General features: G+C 35.6%; 1 protein-coding gene across 3 annotated transcripts in view; it reads left to right on the top strand.

Moving 5' to 3' along the window:
* PBX3 (PBX homeobox 3) overlaps positions 1–14,515 on the top strand; it is a 323,076-nt gene extending 308,561 nt beyond the window's left edge. For 2 of the 3 annotated variants that reach the window (XM_074211560.1, XM_074211558.1), the window contains 4 exons: positions 4,757–4,922; positions 7,056–7,168; positions 8,400–8,489; positions 13,321–14,515. In XM_074211560.1, coding sequence (XP_074067661.1) covers positions 4,757–4,922; positions 7,056–7,168; positions 8,400–8,489; positions 13,321–13,413 — 462 coding nt within the window. In that variant the 3' untranslated portion in view covers positions 13,414–14,515. The remainder of the gene's footprint in view (positions 1–4,756; positions 4,923–7,055; positions 7,169–8,399; positions 8,490–13,320) is intronic. The other variant, XM_074211559.1, reaches the window with a different exon arrangement.
* Positions 14,516–14,719: the final 204 nt, after the last annotated feature.

Genomic DNA, 14,719 nt, shown 5'->3' with positions numbered 1-14,719 from the left:
AATAATGTCTTTTTTGACATATGTCATCATTGATAATATACTATAGCCTACTTCTAACCACCTTTAGTTTTTTTCATTGCCCTTTAGGAAAGATTTCTTCCCTTATAATTTTTAGTTTTTTTTCCCTCACTTTTTATATTCTGACAGGTCTATCCCACTCTTCTATTTTTTGCTATGTGCCTCTCTGATCTTCTTTAAACAGTATTTGTACAGAATATTGTTTTCTTTAGAAATGTAATAAAACTAACAATCTTTAGTAAGTAAACACCTTCTATGAACAATGTGCTGAGATAAGTGTTGGTATTACAAATAAGAAACAATGATTTTGGCATTTAAAACTTTTCATCTTCTGGTTCTGCACAATCTTGCCAAACTTATTTTACTCTCATACCCTACCTCTAACCCAGAAGTCAGCATTCTGGTCAACCTAGTTGGCTTATGGCTCCCAATGGATAACATCCCATCTCCCTCTTCAGTGCCTTTGCATAGCCCTCATGCCTAGAATGCTTGCTCTTTTCATTTCCATGTTAAGAAATCTGTGGTTTAATTCAAGGCTCAACTCAACTCACCCCTTGGGTGAGTCTTTCCTTGTTACCTCCCTAATTGGTTAGCATTCTCTGCCCCAAAGCACTCTGTACTGATTTTATTTTTTGCCCTTGTATCTCCAGTGCCTAGTACAAGGCCTGGCATAGAATAAACAATAAATATTTGTTGAATTGAACAAAACATTTCTTCAAGAATCTTGCTACAGAATATTTCCTGGTTTTCTTTTTTTAATTATGATTTTTTGGAATCATCTAATCAAAATTTCAAATTGTAAGTAATTTTAGAGTCTGTGACAAAATACCTATCTTTTTTTTAAATATCTTTTACTTTTGTATCATATGCCTTTCTGAATTAATTTCTTTTCTTCAATTTATCATGTTCATATTTCCCCCCCATCCCTTCCCTTGTAAAAAAGATTTTAAAGTAGGGGGATTGCAGAACAATTCAGCAAACCAAATACCAAAGCACCTATGACTAAGTGTTTGCAATAGTCACATCCATAGACACCTACTTCTGGGGAAAAGATTGATTGTTATAATTATGTAGTGTTTAGTTTCCATGTTTTGTTGTTATTGTTATTGTTATTCTTCATTTTTCTATTACTGTTTTATATGTATATATGTTTATATGTATTATCTATATACATTTATAGTCTCTCTGGTTACTTTTTACTCTGCATTATTTTATATGTCTTTCTCTTGATTCTCTGAATTCTTATTTGTTGCTTTTTACAATATGGAAAATGTGCTATTACATATATATATATATATATATATATATATGCATACACACACACACACACACACACACACACACACACATACATACATTTTGGCCAGTCATCCCCAATTGTTGGGCACCTCTACTTTAAAATGCTGTTGTGAATATTTTTGCTTATTTAGAAATTTTCTGTCTTTGAAATCTGTATAGTGTAACTACTTGGCAGCACTCTCTCAGTTAAAGGAATACTCTTTTTTCTGAACTTGAAATATAGATATCGAGAGAGAGAGAGAGAGAGAGAGAGAGAGAGAGAGATTGATTTTGCTTTTCTATAATCTAGGATGGAGGTGTAGGCCACATGTGACTCACAACACTCCTGAGTGTGACCTAAGCCAGATTACAATATAATTGAGAAATATTCTACAACATAAATAAAAATACAGTAAAATATTAATATTAACATGTGGTTTTCTAGGTCAATATGTGACCTTCAGGGATCTTTATGCATGGTTTAGTGACTGTTTGAGTTTGATCCCATGGGTCTAGGATATATTAATTACACAGATATGAGATGGATGCAATATATCTAGAAAACAGTTTATATGGAAAAACTGGGATTTTTGATAACTGTTAGCTTAATATGAATGTATTGAGAGTAAATTTTGGGATTGCTCTAATTGTTAGGAAATTTATACTAATGATTACCTAAGTCTAGAATGAGGGGTTATGGTTCAATACATTCTGCTTTGATCGGATGGTCTTTGAAATACTATGTCCTTTTTATATATGCTGTATTTTAGAAGCTATGTTAACAAGGCTGGAAGGTAACCAGAATGATGGAAGAACTAAAAATAGATCACATAGACATCAGTGATGAAAATAGAAAATTTTAGTTTACAAAACAGGTGACATACAACAGAGATTAAAATGACTTCATTTTGACTTATGAAAAGAAGTAAGAAGACTGAAAACCAGATTTTGGCTTGCTGTGGAAAAAACTCCTAATAGCTATTCTAAGATGGACTTTATCAGAGAGAAGTGAGTTCTCCATAAGTGATGGTCTTCAAATGACATGTGACCATTTTTAGGGATATTGTAAATGGAATTAATTTGTTTAGGATTTGGACTAGATGACATTTGAGAGATCCTCCAACAACAAGCCTCTGATCTTATAATCTCCTTAGATGCCAAGTGTTACCTTCTTTCTTTATAAGGACCTCTTAAGATAATAGGTTCATTTGATTACCATCATTTACACATCACAGTGATGGAGCCTATTATGGCTACATAGTGTTCTCCCTGAGGGCAGGGATGGGAAGTATATTAATGTGAATAAGATGTTCTTTTTAAAACAAACAAACCTGAGGCATGGCCTACTTTTTAGTTGAACAGCACAATTTTGGTTTCAATAGCCAAGAGTCAAATTTGATGTTACTAATAATTATTTACATTCCTTGAAAAACACAATTCATCTCTTCTTCTTTGACATTACCATAACACCTACCTACCATCTTGCAAATAGTACATAACAAATGAACATAATGATTGAAGGACACCCCTGAAGAAAGAAATAATAATAGTATATCAGGAATTTCTTCAAATCTACTAATAATTTTCCCCATCACATTTTTCCCCTTCTAATTTTCATATCCTTCATTCTGAAATTAGTTGTGTCAGAGTAAATTTTTTTGTTTTAGAGACTATTGGTTCCCCCAGAATAGGTATAGCTCATTTGGACAATTTCAGTTGCATAAAATATGGACTGAAGCAGCAAGGCAAACTGTGCTTCTCTCATGTGATTTCCTTGCCAGGAAGCTCCACAGAGGTTAGAGAGGTGTTTGGTATCCAAGCCAATTAAAAGCATGGCAGTGATGGATCCATAAATGTTCCAAGTGGTATGAATTAGTTTGGAGGAGACGGTTCAGTCACCCCTTTATTTCTTTCCAGGGTCCCTGACCTGTCATAAGTTAATAACTTAACTTGCAAATGAACTGGGTTAGTTTTAGAATAGTGACCCTATCCCAGTATCCCAGCACATGTTGCTTGGAGAAATTGAATAAGGAATTGAAGAAATGTATTTTAAGCTATTACTTTAAAAAAATCATGAAGGCAGATCCTTTTACATGTAAAGAGGATAATTTCTTTTAAATTACCATGTGGGTTTTGGCTTTTCTACATAACTGATCTGCAGGTGCTTAAACATCCTCTTGTAATCCTGTAAAGCACCAATCTCTGCTGTGAAAATGGTGATGGTGGAAATGTTGCTGTTGTCTGGGGCATCTTGGAAGCTTTAAGGGTGTGGTGCTGGCTGACATCATACAGATGGCATAGCAAACTACAGAAATATGAGTGGTCCTTCTGTTTCAGTCCAGCTCTACTGGAATTACTTAAGTTTTCAAAATGTGACTTTTGCATGGGTTAACCAGGTAGAGCCTGAGAGCTGTGTTGGCAGTCATATAATATCTTCAAAGACAGAAGACAAAATGACTTTCCATCCATTATTGATTTATATTATTTTATTTTCAGTATAACAAATGTGATTCTTAGCTATACTACTGCCAAGGTTATTCCAACCCAGAAATAAAGAACAATTCATTCTTCTCCAAATATCTTATTCTTTTTCTTAAGTACTTCACAAGAGCTGTAATTTCCTCAGGGCAGGCATTCTCTCTCCTGGTGCAGGTCGCAGACCTTCCATGTCTTAGAAGCCAGTTTCATGTATTGCTGTGGCTGACCTGTTTCATGCTCTGGTGACAATGCTTATGGTGATGAGCTCTCCCACACTTAGTGAGGTGCTCAGAGGACAGGCTTACAAACTATTTGTCAGGAGGCCTATCCTTGGAGTCTTTTCAACTGCATAGGATTTAAAAGAATTTCTTTTTCGTAAATAAGGCTCTCAGGGCCCCCTCCCCAAGATCACACAGCTAGGTAATTATTAAGTGTTGGAGGTTGGATTTGAACTCAGGTTCCTCCTGACTCCAGGGCTAGTGCTCTAATCCACTGTGCCACCTAGCTGCCTCTACAGTGAGGCATGTTGAGGGGAGAGCTTTATTTGAGAGAATTTTTTTAAACAAAATTATTTAAAAGATTCAACCAAAATTTATTAAGTTCCTATAATGTGCAGAGCATGATATTAAAAATTTCTTCCTTGCACCTTGACCCCAACCTCTTTCAGGTTCTTTGGAGAATTAAAAGACTCACTGCCTTGATAAATGTTATCTTAATGAATGCCACTTTAATCACATTGAGTTAATCCAAGATGAATGTTTATTTGACATATCAACACATTTTTGGCCAGAGAGGGAAAAAAACCATGCCATGCTCATATTTATAATATCACAATTGATTCTTGATCATTACAGCTGTAAAGTTTTAGGCCTGGGAAGTAAGAAATTGGTAAATTGAATAGAATCTTGGGTGGTCATGCTGATTTGATTTTTTTTTTTTGGCTTTGTTTTCTTTTACCTTTCTCCACCTCCACAATCTATAGGTATCCAACTGGTTTGGCAACAAGAGAATCAGGTACAAGAAGAATATAGGGAAGTTTCAGGAAGAAGCCAATCTCTATGCTGCAAAAACAGCAGTGACGGCTGCACATGCCGTGGCTGCAGCAGTCCAGAATAATCAGACAAATTCACCCACTACACCAAATTCTGGTAGGTATTGAGCATTTCTCTCTCCTTGCTGGTACAGGAAACTTCATAAAATAAATCCTACAAAGCAGAGCAGGGAAGAATGTGGTGAATATGTGGTGAATTCCCTTCAGTGTTCAATTGTTTATCTAGTTTGGAGAGGCAGCTTGGGATAATGAAAGGAATACCCTAGACTGTTTGGACTTGGGTACTCATTCTAGCTCTTCCTTACTTGGATAAGTCACTTGTCATCTCTGGATACTGATTTTCATATTTGTAAAATTAAGACGTTAGAACAAGGGGTGGCTAGGTGGCGTAGTAGATAAAGCACCGACCTTGGAGTCAGGAGTACCTGGGTTCAAATCTGGTCTCAGACACTTAGTAATTACCTAGCTGTGTGGCCTTGGGCAAGCCACTTAACCCCATTTGCCTTGCAAAAACCTAAAAAAAAAAATGTTAGACCAAATTCCTAGTCAGATGACTTTTCTGAACCTCAGTTTTCTCATCTGTAAAATTGAAGTCTTAAACTAAATGATCTGGGAGTCTTCCCATTTTAATTTCTGATTCTTTGAATGAATGACCTCCCCAAATTTGACTACACATTATTATAACTCTGTAAAGGAATGTGTAAATGAATTGTTCTATAATAAAAATTTCACTTTTTTAATTGGAAGGGTCTCAAGAATTTTATTTTCTTTGACATTTCAATAAAATTTCAATTTTAATCAAATGAGCTTTTAAAAGCATGAAAAAAAATTCCATCCAGAGATGGAAAATGTACATGTTGCTGGCTACTTGATCCAATTAAAATTAGAGTTTATTATAAATACTTTGTATATAACATACCCAAGTACTATTGCTGTTTAGTTGCTTTTCAGTTGTGACTGACTCTTTGTGATCTCCTTTTGGGTTTTAATTTCCTCTTCCAGTTCATTTTACAGATGAAGAAACTGAGACAAACAGGGTTAAGTGAATTGCCTAGGGTCATACAGTTAGCTAGGAAGGGTCTGAAGCCAGATTTGAACTCAGGAAGATGAGTCTTTTTGACTCCAGATCTAGCACTCCAACCACTGCACCATCTAGTTGCTCATGAATTATGGTCTTGTTTATTTTAGAATTCTGTTAACATACTTCCCACCTCAAATTCTTTTACTTACGTATTATCTTTGTAATGTGAACAATAATAATCAGAGATTTAAAGATGGGGCATTATTAATATCAATAATAATAATAATAATAATATCTAACATTTCTCAAGGACTGTATAGTTCTGGTCTGTTTTACTTTCATGATCTCAGTTGGTCTGCATACCAACTTGAAAGTTAGTACAAATACTATTATGCCTATATAATGAGGAACCTAAGGCTTCCAGAACTGGAGTGACTTACTTACCCAAGATACCTTAGCTATTACATAGTATAATAATTGGACCTGGTCTGAGGTCTTTTGACTGGTTCTTTCCATACTTCCTCTCTATTAGTGCAGTCCCACTGGAATCACAGTGCAGCAAAGTATAGCCTAAAGCTGTAAAGTTCACAAAGATGTGAACTTTACAGTGGGTAAAGAACATTTAAAAATTGTAGCAAACCTAAATAAAAATGCAAGACATTCTAGTACCCCAATAACAAATTGACTTAATTGGCAATTAAGAATCATTACCTTCCTAAGGAGACCTTTTAAATATACATGCAAAAGTAAAAGTTCAGAGTATTTCTTAATGGAACATGAAGATTGTGACTCTCTAGGGGAAAGTTAAAATAGTGCTTGTTGTTAAAATCAAACTTCAAACAAATTTTTCTTCTCTGGATAATTGTCCACCATGATGGCTAATGATGTTGAAGGTCCTCTTTTTAATAATTAATGTATGGGCATAGAAAGAAAGGAAAGTTCCAGGCCAATGTCTGCTGTATTTTGTGCTCAGCATTACCCATTAATAGGAGTGAATTCAAAAGCAAGTCTTTCAAATGGTTATCTTTCTCTCATAGCACCTGAACCAATGCAGGTGTGCCCTGTTCTCTTAGATCTTGAAATATTTGTTATGCACACCCTTTTCCTTTTCTTCCTTCTCTCCCTGTTCTCAATTCTCTTACCTCTAGATCTTTGGGGATTATATGTGTAGCTCTCTGTTATTCAGCTACTTAACTCTTTCCTTTCCAGGTTCTTCTGGTTCTTTTAACCTCCCAAATTCTGGGGACATGTTCATGAACATGCAGAGTCTGAATGGGGATTCTTACCAAGGGTCCCAAGTCGGAGCCAATGTGCAATCACAGGTAGGAGAAGTGCCCTCCAACTAGAGCCTTTCTATCAGGGTAGGGTTTGGGCTCAAAACTCCACCTTACTCTGGCTCCACTGAAACATTCTGTACTTCTCTGCAGAACCTATACTTTCTATTTCTAAATGTGACCTAATAACAATAGCTCCCTTTTCTACAACGCTTTATGGTTGACAAAGCGCTTTCCTCACAACCACCCTGTGAGGTAGGGGAGTACAAGGATTACTATTCCCTTTTTCACAGATGAGGAACCTAAGGCTCAGTTCCTAAAATCACATAACTAATACGTGTCGGAGCCCTAACTATCCCATTATATAATTTAACAAGAATTCAAATAAACAGTGATTTTTGAAGATTCAAACCTGACAAACTTTGTGAATGCATTCGGCTCTGGCTTGAGCTCATGGCAGGGGGGGGATTGGTGCCTATTACTTTTGTAGTTAAATTTGAGAGAACTGTTGGGTTTCCTTTTTAAAAAATATGATCTGTTTCATTGTCCTTTTTTTTTTTAAGTCAGAACACAAAACCTGAGCTGCCAAAGTATTTTCCATTCTCAACACAACTACCTACCATATTGGTTCAAATAAAGGCCACCCCTGAATATAAAACATATCCCTAAGAGAACATCTCTTTGAAAGGAATAAAATTCTGACAGTAAACATTGAAAAATTATCTCATAAAATTTACCTTTAAATATAAATTTATTGTAAGAGAAGTCTTTTAAAAACATATATTTTTCAAGTGCAATAAAGATGTTTTACTTTTTATCATTATTGCTTTATTTGTCTTTGTCAGTTTGGTGTATACTGATTATAGCATGGTTATACACTCAGGTATTGTGTGATTCAGATCTGGGAAAAGAATGTAGCCTATATTTGGACCGATAAGGTATTTAATGCATCTGTTGTGTGTGATCATGTGCACTTTACAAACTCACATTCATAAAGAGGTTTTTCAGCCACACCTAAATAGTTGCTGTTGACACATTGAGTTGAATCTACCATTTGCATTGCCACAAAGGTGTAACTGTTTTGCTGGCATGAACAAACAAAGATGTGAATTTAAATATGCAAAGAATCGTTGAAATTCTGCCAGTCATTTTTGATTGATAAATTTGTCTTTCATGGAAGATGCTAAACCCTTATGGCACACATAATTCAGAATGTTTCCATTTGTAAGTGATGATCTTTTAATAGATTTGGGATGATGAATTCTGTTTCATCTCACAGGTGGATACCCTCCGTCATGTTATCAATCAGACGGGAGGCTACAGTGATGGCCTGGGAGGAAATTCACTGTATAGTCCACATAATTTAAATGTGAGTACCCTTGGGAGCATTATTTGGAAGAGCCATACACATTGTCAGACAAACATAGTGACTAATAAATGGCCCTTGGATTTGCTACTTACTTTATTTAGTATTTGTAATAGAGAAAGAACTTCCCCTTTCCACCCTCTCCCCATCCCTTTTCCTTAAGATGAGGGATTTAACAAGTGAAGAAAAAGTTGTAGGTTTTTCATATTTGAAGACTCTTTAGATGAACCAAGGCCAAAGGAACTAAGGGACCCTGGATATTGTTAAGATATTTACTAGATTCCAAACTCCCATTGACATTTTGTAATTTATAGGTTCTTTATTGAAGGTCAGCATATTATAAATTTTTTTATGTTCATTGTGCTCTTTTCCATATAGTTTTGGATTCAAGCAGGAGGAGAATTGTGAACTCACAGAATGTAAAAGCTGAATGAGACCTTAGAACATAGAATGTTACAACATAGATTTTTATTTACCAGAAGAGAAAACAGTCCTAGAAAAGTGATTTGTTTAAGATCATATAGCTGATTCAAGGAATATGTGGAAAAAAATGTATTACCAAAGTTAATATCTGACAATAGGGAATTCTATTCTTATGAGACAGTTGAATAAAGGATCAATTGATAACTGATAACATGAAATTCATTTTAAAATTTTTATTGACTTGTCAATTTTTAGAGGTATATATTTTTTAACATTTCAAAGAGTATATAGTTGGAATTTTTAGCTGGAAGGAACTTTCAAGATAAACTCTGAGGCATAGGAAAAAGTTAGGTGACTTATCCAAAGTTATAATGGTAGTAAGAATTAGAATCTAGAATTTAAACCTAAACTTTTTGTGTACAAATCTATAGGGTTTTTTTTTCCTACTGTATCACATTGCTCTTCAATTCTACATACTTCAAGGTTTTAAATTTGAGGAGGGTGGAAGGGAAGAAAGGAACGAAGGAAAACAGATGCACCAGATACAAAAACAGGCAAATAGATCACCAGGTCACTGCTAAGAGGGATTAGAGAGAACTGTCAGAGAAGTGTCTGAATTGGTAGAGGGCATGAAGTACTCAGGATTCAGTGTTTTATTCTGGCTTTGATACTTCTTAGCTGAATGACTATATGGATATCCTTCTTTGAGCCTTAGTTTCTTCATCTATAAAATGGGGGAAATAATTCCACTAGCCTCCTCTTGGGGTTGTTTTAAGGATAACACCTTGTCAACCTCAAAACATTAGATAAACATGAGGTGTTATTGTCAGGGAGAGAGTTGGAAAGATTCTCTCTTTTTAAGGCTTCTGCTTGACAGAAGAGTAAATATTAATGATTTTAAAAGTGATTGAGGATGTTCAATTGGGAAGAGGAAAAAAATGTACCATTAAATACTCCAATTTTTTACATTGGAAATGTCAAATCTTTCTTTTTGGGGTTTATAAATAACTCATAATAACCCACAACAAACCATATAAAAAGCCTTTTAGTTGCATTTCTCCTTTTTCATTTAAGCATTTTGAAATGCTTCAGAGAATTTGCGATATCCTTATCAACATGATAAAATATGAAACTGTGATTGCCTGCAGCATTTTACAGACATGAATTCCATCTTCACTGATGAGGCTTGATAAGGCGCTGTTGTATAATACAGTGCATAATCTCAAACCACCAGAGTAAGGATTAATTTATTTTGAAAAAAGAATGCACGCTGACAACCTCTCCTCCAGCTGCTAAGCTGGGTAAAAATATTGTACATTTGTTGTTTATAAATTTGGATAAAAGAGGAATGATGTTTACTTCAGATGGAATATCTTTAGACTTGTATCTGCACAAGAGGCTTTCTGTTTCTAAGTTGATTTTCAGACCTTGAAAAAAAAACTTACCTCCTATATTGAGAAGAACATTTTTTTTAGTCCAAATAGATATGCAAAGCTTTGAAAATATTTAAAGCATCATTGTGATTCTGGGGGGTGGGGACAGGGAATGTTATGAGGGAGGATATTTCAGTTTTGTTTTGTATTCAAATGTGAGATGATTCTGCAGTAGTCTTGGAAATTCTCTTTTTGTTTGATGCTATTAAGCTCTATATCGTTATTTGCAATTGCCTCTCTTATGGGAGAAAGAAGGGTATTTTATAGGATCATAGGATTTAGAGTTAGAAGGGATCTAAAAGGCCAACCAGCCCAAAGTTGATTATAAAAAGCTGGGATATGATATCAGGAGTCTCCTGACTCCAAATCAGGGATCCTTTACAGACTTATTCTACTTTATTATTAATTGTTGGAAAAAATGTAACTTTAGGCACAAAGGGCAGAAGAATGGAGTTGGATTTGGATCCATGGTAATGATGTGATGCTGTTGGGCTCAAGAACTAGCTCATTTCTTCTCAAAATGCTGGGATAGTTAGATTTAACAATGGTTTTGTGAATATAGATTATACTGTATTAATACCAATAGTGGTGGTTAGGGCAACATTATATGAGGTATACTTGGAAGGGTTTGATAGTTAATCAAAAGACAGAGAACTCCTATGAATTATGATTCCTGAAGGAAGAAACAATAACATTCTTATTTCTGTAGTACAATCCTACGAGGGAGCTAATTTAAAGCATTGTTAAAGCACATTTTGGAGTTAAAGAAACTGAGTCCCAGAAAAGTGAATTTCCCATGACCACACATTTAAAGAGGATCAGTTGGTATTCAAACCCAGGCTTTCTGAAATCAAGCCTGCTATACATGCTATATAGGAAAAGAGTTCTTATATAAAATATAACATAAGGGGCAGCTAGGTGGCATAGTGGATAAAGCACTGGCCTTGGAGTCAGGAGTACCTGGGTTCAAATGCGGTCTCAGACACTTAATAATTACCTAGCTGTGTGGCCTTGGGCAAGCCACTTAACCCCATTTGCCTTGCAAAAAAAATAAATAAACCCTAAAAAAAATAAAATATAACATAAAAGCAGTACAACCTAGTCCCAATAAGAGTCAAAAACCTTGACAAATTCATCAGCTCCTGAATAGTTTGAGGTTTTGAGAATGTACCTTTTTTTAATAGATGCAAACTAAAATTTGGAACAGAGGGTTTGTTTTGGTAGCAAGCCACATCTGAGGTGTCTTAGTACACACTAACCTTTGGTACATTGGCAGCACTGTGTTCTGGAGATAGTGATGTGCCCCGAGCATTGGAGTCTGCCTGGCTCACCCTTGTCTCTCTAGAAAGGGCTGCCCCGTCACTTCCACTCAGTGTTCCCCAACTCATAAGCCCAGTACCTCCCTCTTCTTGACTGACATAAAAATATGTAGCGACAAGCTGTCTGCCACAGCAGAAATTTGATCAGACATTGATTTCAGCAATTGCCTCTATAGGCCAAGACATAAGGCAAATTTGTTTCTGAGCACTGTTATTGCTGATGCAGGTTGGATGCAGAAAGGGCCAGGGGCTTGTGGAGACATGTAGTAACATCCAAAATGGAAGCTACATTTATAGATAATTGGAAAACAGATCTGAATAGTTGTGTTCCTCCACAGTTCATGCATTTTTATTCTAGAAGATCCAATTTAGAGGGAAATTCAGGCCTACATTCACAAGAGGTTATAGCAGATGCCTGTCACACATGCCCACAAAGGATGTTAAACTTTTTCTATACTAAGGGGAATTAGACTTGAAATTTAGGCTTCTTAGGGCTCAGGACTTTAATGTTGTCCCATATAAAACCTTCATTAATGGCTTACATTTTTCTAGTGCTTTAAAGTTTACAAAGTTCTTCATGTATCACAAACTCATGTGATCTTCACATTTAGCCTAGGAAGTATGATTAATTGTCCCCCTTTTATTGTATTAGAAAATAAGGCCTTAGAAGATAAAGGTAAAGTTGACTTACCCTTAGGTCACTTTGCTAGCAAGTGGAAGAACTGGGCTATGAATCCCTATCTTCTAAAAACCAAATCTAGTGCTTTTATTATTTTTTATAAGAATAGGGAGAGGCCTTAAAGATCATCTGAACCAACCTTCTCATTTTGCAGATGAGGAAACTGAGGCTTATTGAAAAATGACTCTCCCATGTTACCCAAGTAGTAAGGAACAGAGGCAAGCTTTGAACCCAGGTCACATAACAATAATAATGTTTAGCATATATTTATGTATATAGAACACTTTAAAATTTATAAAATGTTTTTCAAGTATTATATTGTTTTATACTCACAGCAGCCTTGCAAGGTTGGTGCTATTCTTATCTTCATTTTTCAGATAAGGAAACCAAGGCAGACAAAGATTAAATGGCTTCCCTAGCATCATGCTAGCCATAAGTGTCTGAAGTCAGATTTGAACTCAGGTCATCCTGATCTCAGGTCCAGTGTTCTATCCACTGAACCACCAGCTATCTTTAAAATTTTGAATAAATCTAATGCTTGTCTTGCCTATACCACAAGCTTGCTTCCTCATAATTCTCAGGATCCTTATGCATAAAAAAGGGTGTTACACTATGTGATAATAATAGCTCAAAGGACTTTAACTCACAATGCCCATGAGACAGAAGCAGGACAAATATATTAAAATTCACATTTTACTGGTGGTGGGGGAGGGGAGGTGGAAAATAGAACCTGAGGGGAGAGGTAAAGTGAATTCTCCTACAGTCAGATGGCTGCTGATATCAGGGTCTGAACCATGTCTCTTCACTTCATGAAGCCTTATGACTTCACATTTTAACATACTATAGAGCCTTTGGAGGCATCTCTATGGTCCTTCCCAGGTCTAAATGTATGTTTCCAACCTGATAGGGGCTTGGGAAGTGATAGGAACAAAATTAAAAATCTAAAGATGTATGAACTGAACCTTTATTTCCTATTCCAGGCTAATGGAGGCTGGCAAGATGCAACAACTCCATCTTCTGTGACTTCTCCTACTGAAGGCCCAGGAAGTGTGCACTCTGATACCTCTAACTAATCTCCTAGCAACACTTTTTTCCTGAGCTGATCTGCTTTGATAAGTGCATTCAGAGCAATAGGAGGAAAAGGAAAGAATTGTTTTTTGTTTTTGTTTTTGGTAGCCCACCATCTACAGCTTTACTGTAAAACCTTGTCTTATTAGAGAACTTGGGAAACATGTTTTTTAAGGATTCATAATCATTTGTATTTATACTTAAAAATACACAATATTAAAAAGCACTTTATCCAATTAGGCCAAGACTTAGCATTGTTGACAGCCCTGTAGCTATTTTATTCTAATTTATTATCAATTGTTTTCACATGAATGGTTTCACAGTTGCCAATTACTTGACCTTAGGGGTAAAAATTCAATATAAGTTTAAGCTCAATAGTGGGAACAGACACAGAGATACATACACCTCACTGAAATATACCTTCAGGCATATTCCCATTAGAAAACCGAACTGAATCACAGAGTTCCATTATATTTCATCTTCTCATATTTCTTAAAAAGCTGGAATAAAGAGACTGTTCGGTTGTTGCAGTAAACGATGGTCATGTTTCAGAATTTTTCCTCATCAAATTTTTGTTGTGATCTCTTCCTTTATTATTTGATCAGAGACTGGTAGCATCTTTTCTCTCTCTGAAAGCATCAGTGCCCAGAGTCTACTCTGTAATTTAATCATGGATGTAGATTGTTCTAAGAGGTTGCTGCTTAGTTTTGTGGAAGCTGAGATCTGGGAGTTTTACAGTATGAGCCGGGCGCTGCACACTAACTTGTCAAGATTTGCTACTTCCTCTTGGCAACAAAAAGGCACCGTTATATGGAGTGTTGTATATAGTGTAGCAAAAGAGTATTTATACATCTCACCAATCAAAACACAGCTTTATTACCTCATGCGAACTCATACAAACCAATAGAATTTCAACATGTTCTGTAGCTTAGAGTGCTCACTTACTACCTCTGAACAATATTCACGCTGTAGTTTGTCTTTCTTATCTTTTTGCATCTTGTAATTAACTTTGTTTCCCTTCATGAAATGTAATGTACATTGTAATCTTTTAAAACACACACACACACACACACACACACACACACATACACACACACATACACACACCCCAAAACTAAAAACAAACTTGGGGTTGCATTTGCAACTTTAAAAAAATCTAAAGTGGAAACATTGGGTCTTAATTTAACATGGAATCAGTGAAACTGTTGTAAATACTGAGAAACATTTTGAATGTTCTTCATCTTGTTACTAATCCACGCAAAAAAAAATTGTGATGCATACAGATTTCAGTATTCAGTACTGTATATTTCA

This window comes from Macrotis lagotis, chromosome 1, assembly GCF_037893015.1.
Source record: "Macrotis lagotis isolate mMagLag1 chromosome 1, bilby.v1.9.chrom.fasta, whole genome shotgun sequence".
Taxonomy (NCBI): domain Eukaryota; kingdom Metazoa; phylum Chordata; class Mammalia; order Peramelemorphia; family Peramelidae; genus Macrotis; species Macrotis lagotis.
The sequence above is the reverse complement of the archived record's forward strand: the minus strand, read 5'-3'. Positions and strand labels throughout refer to the sequence as shown.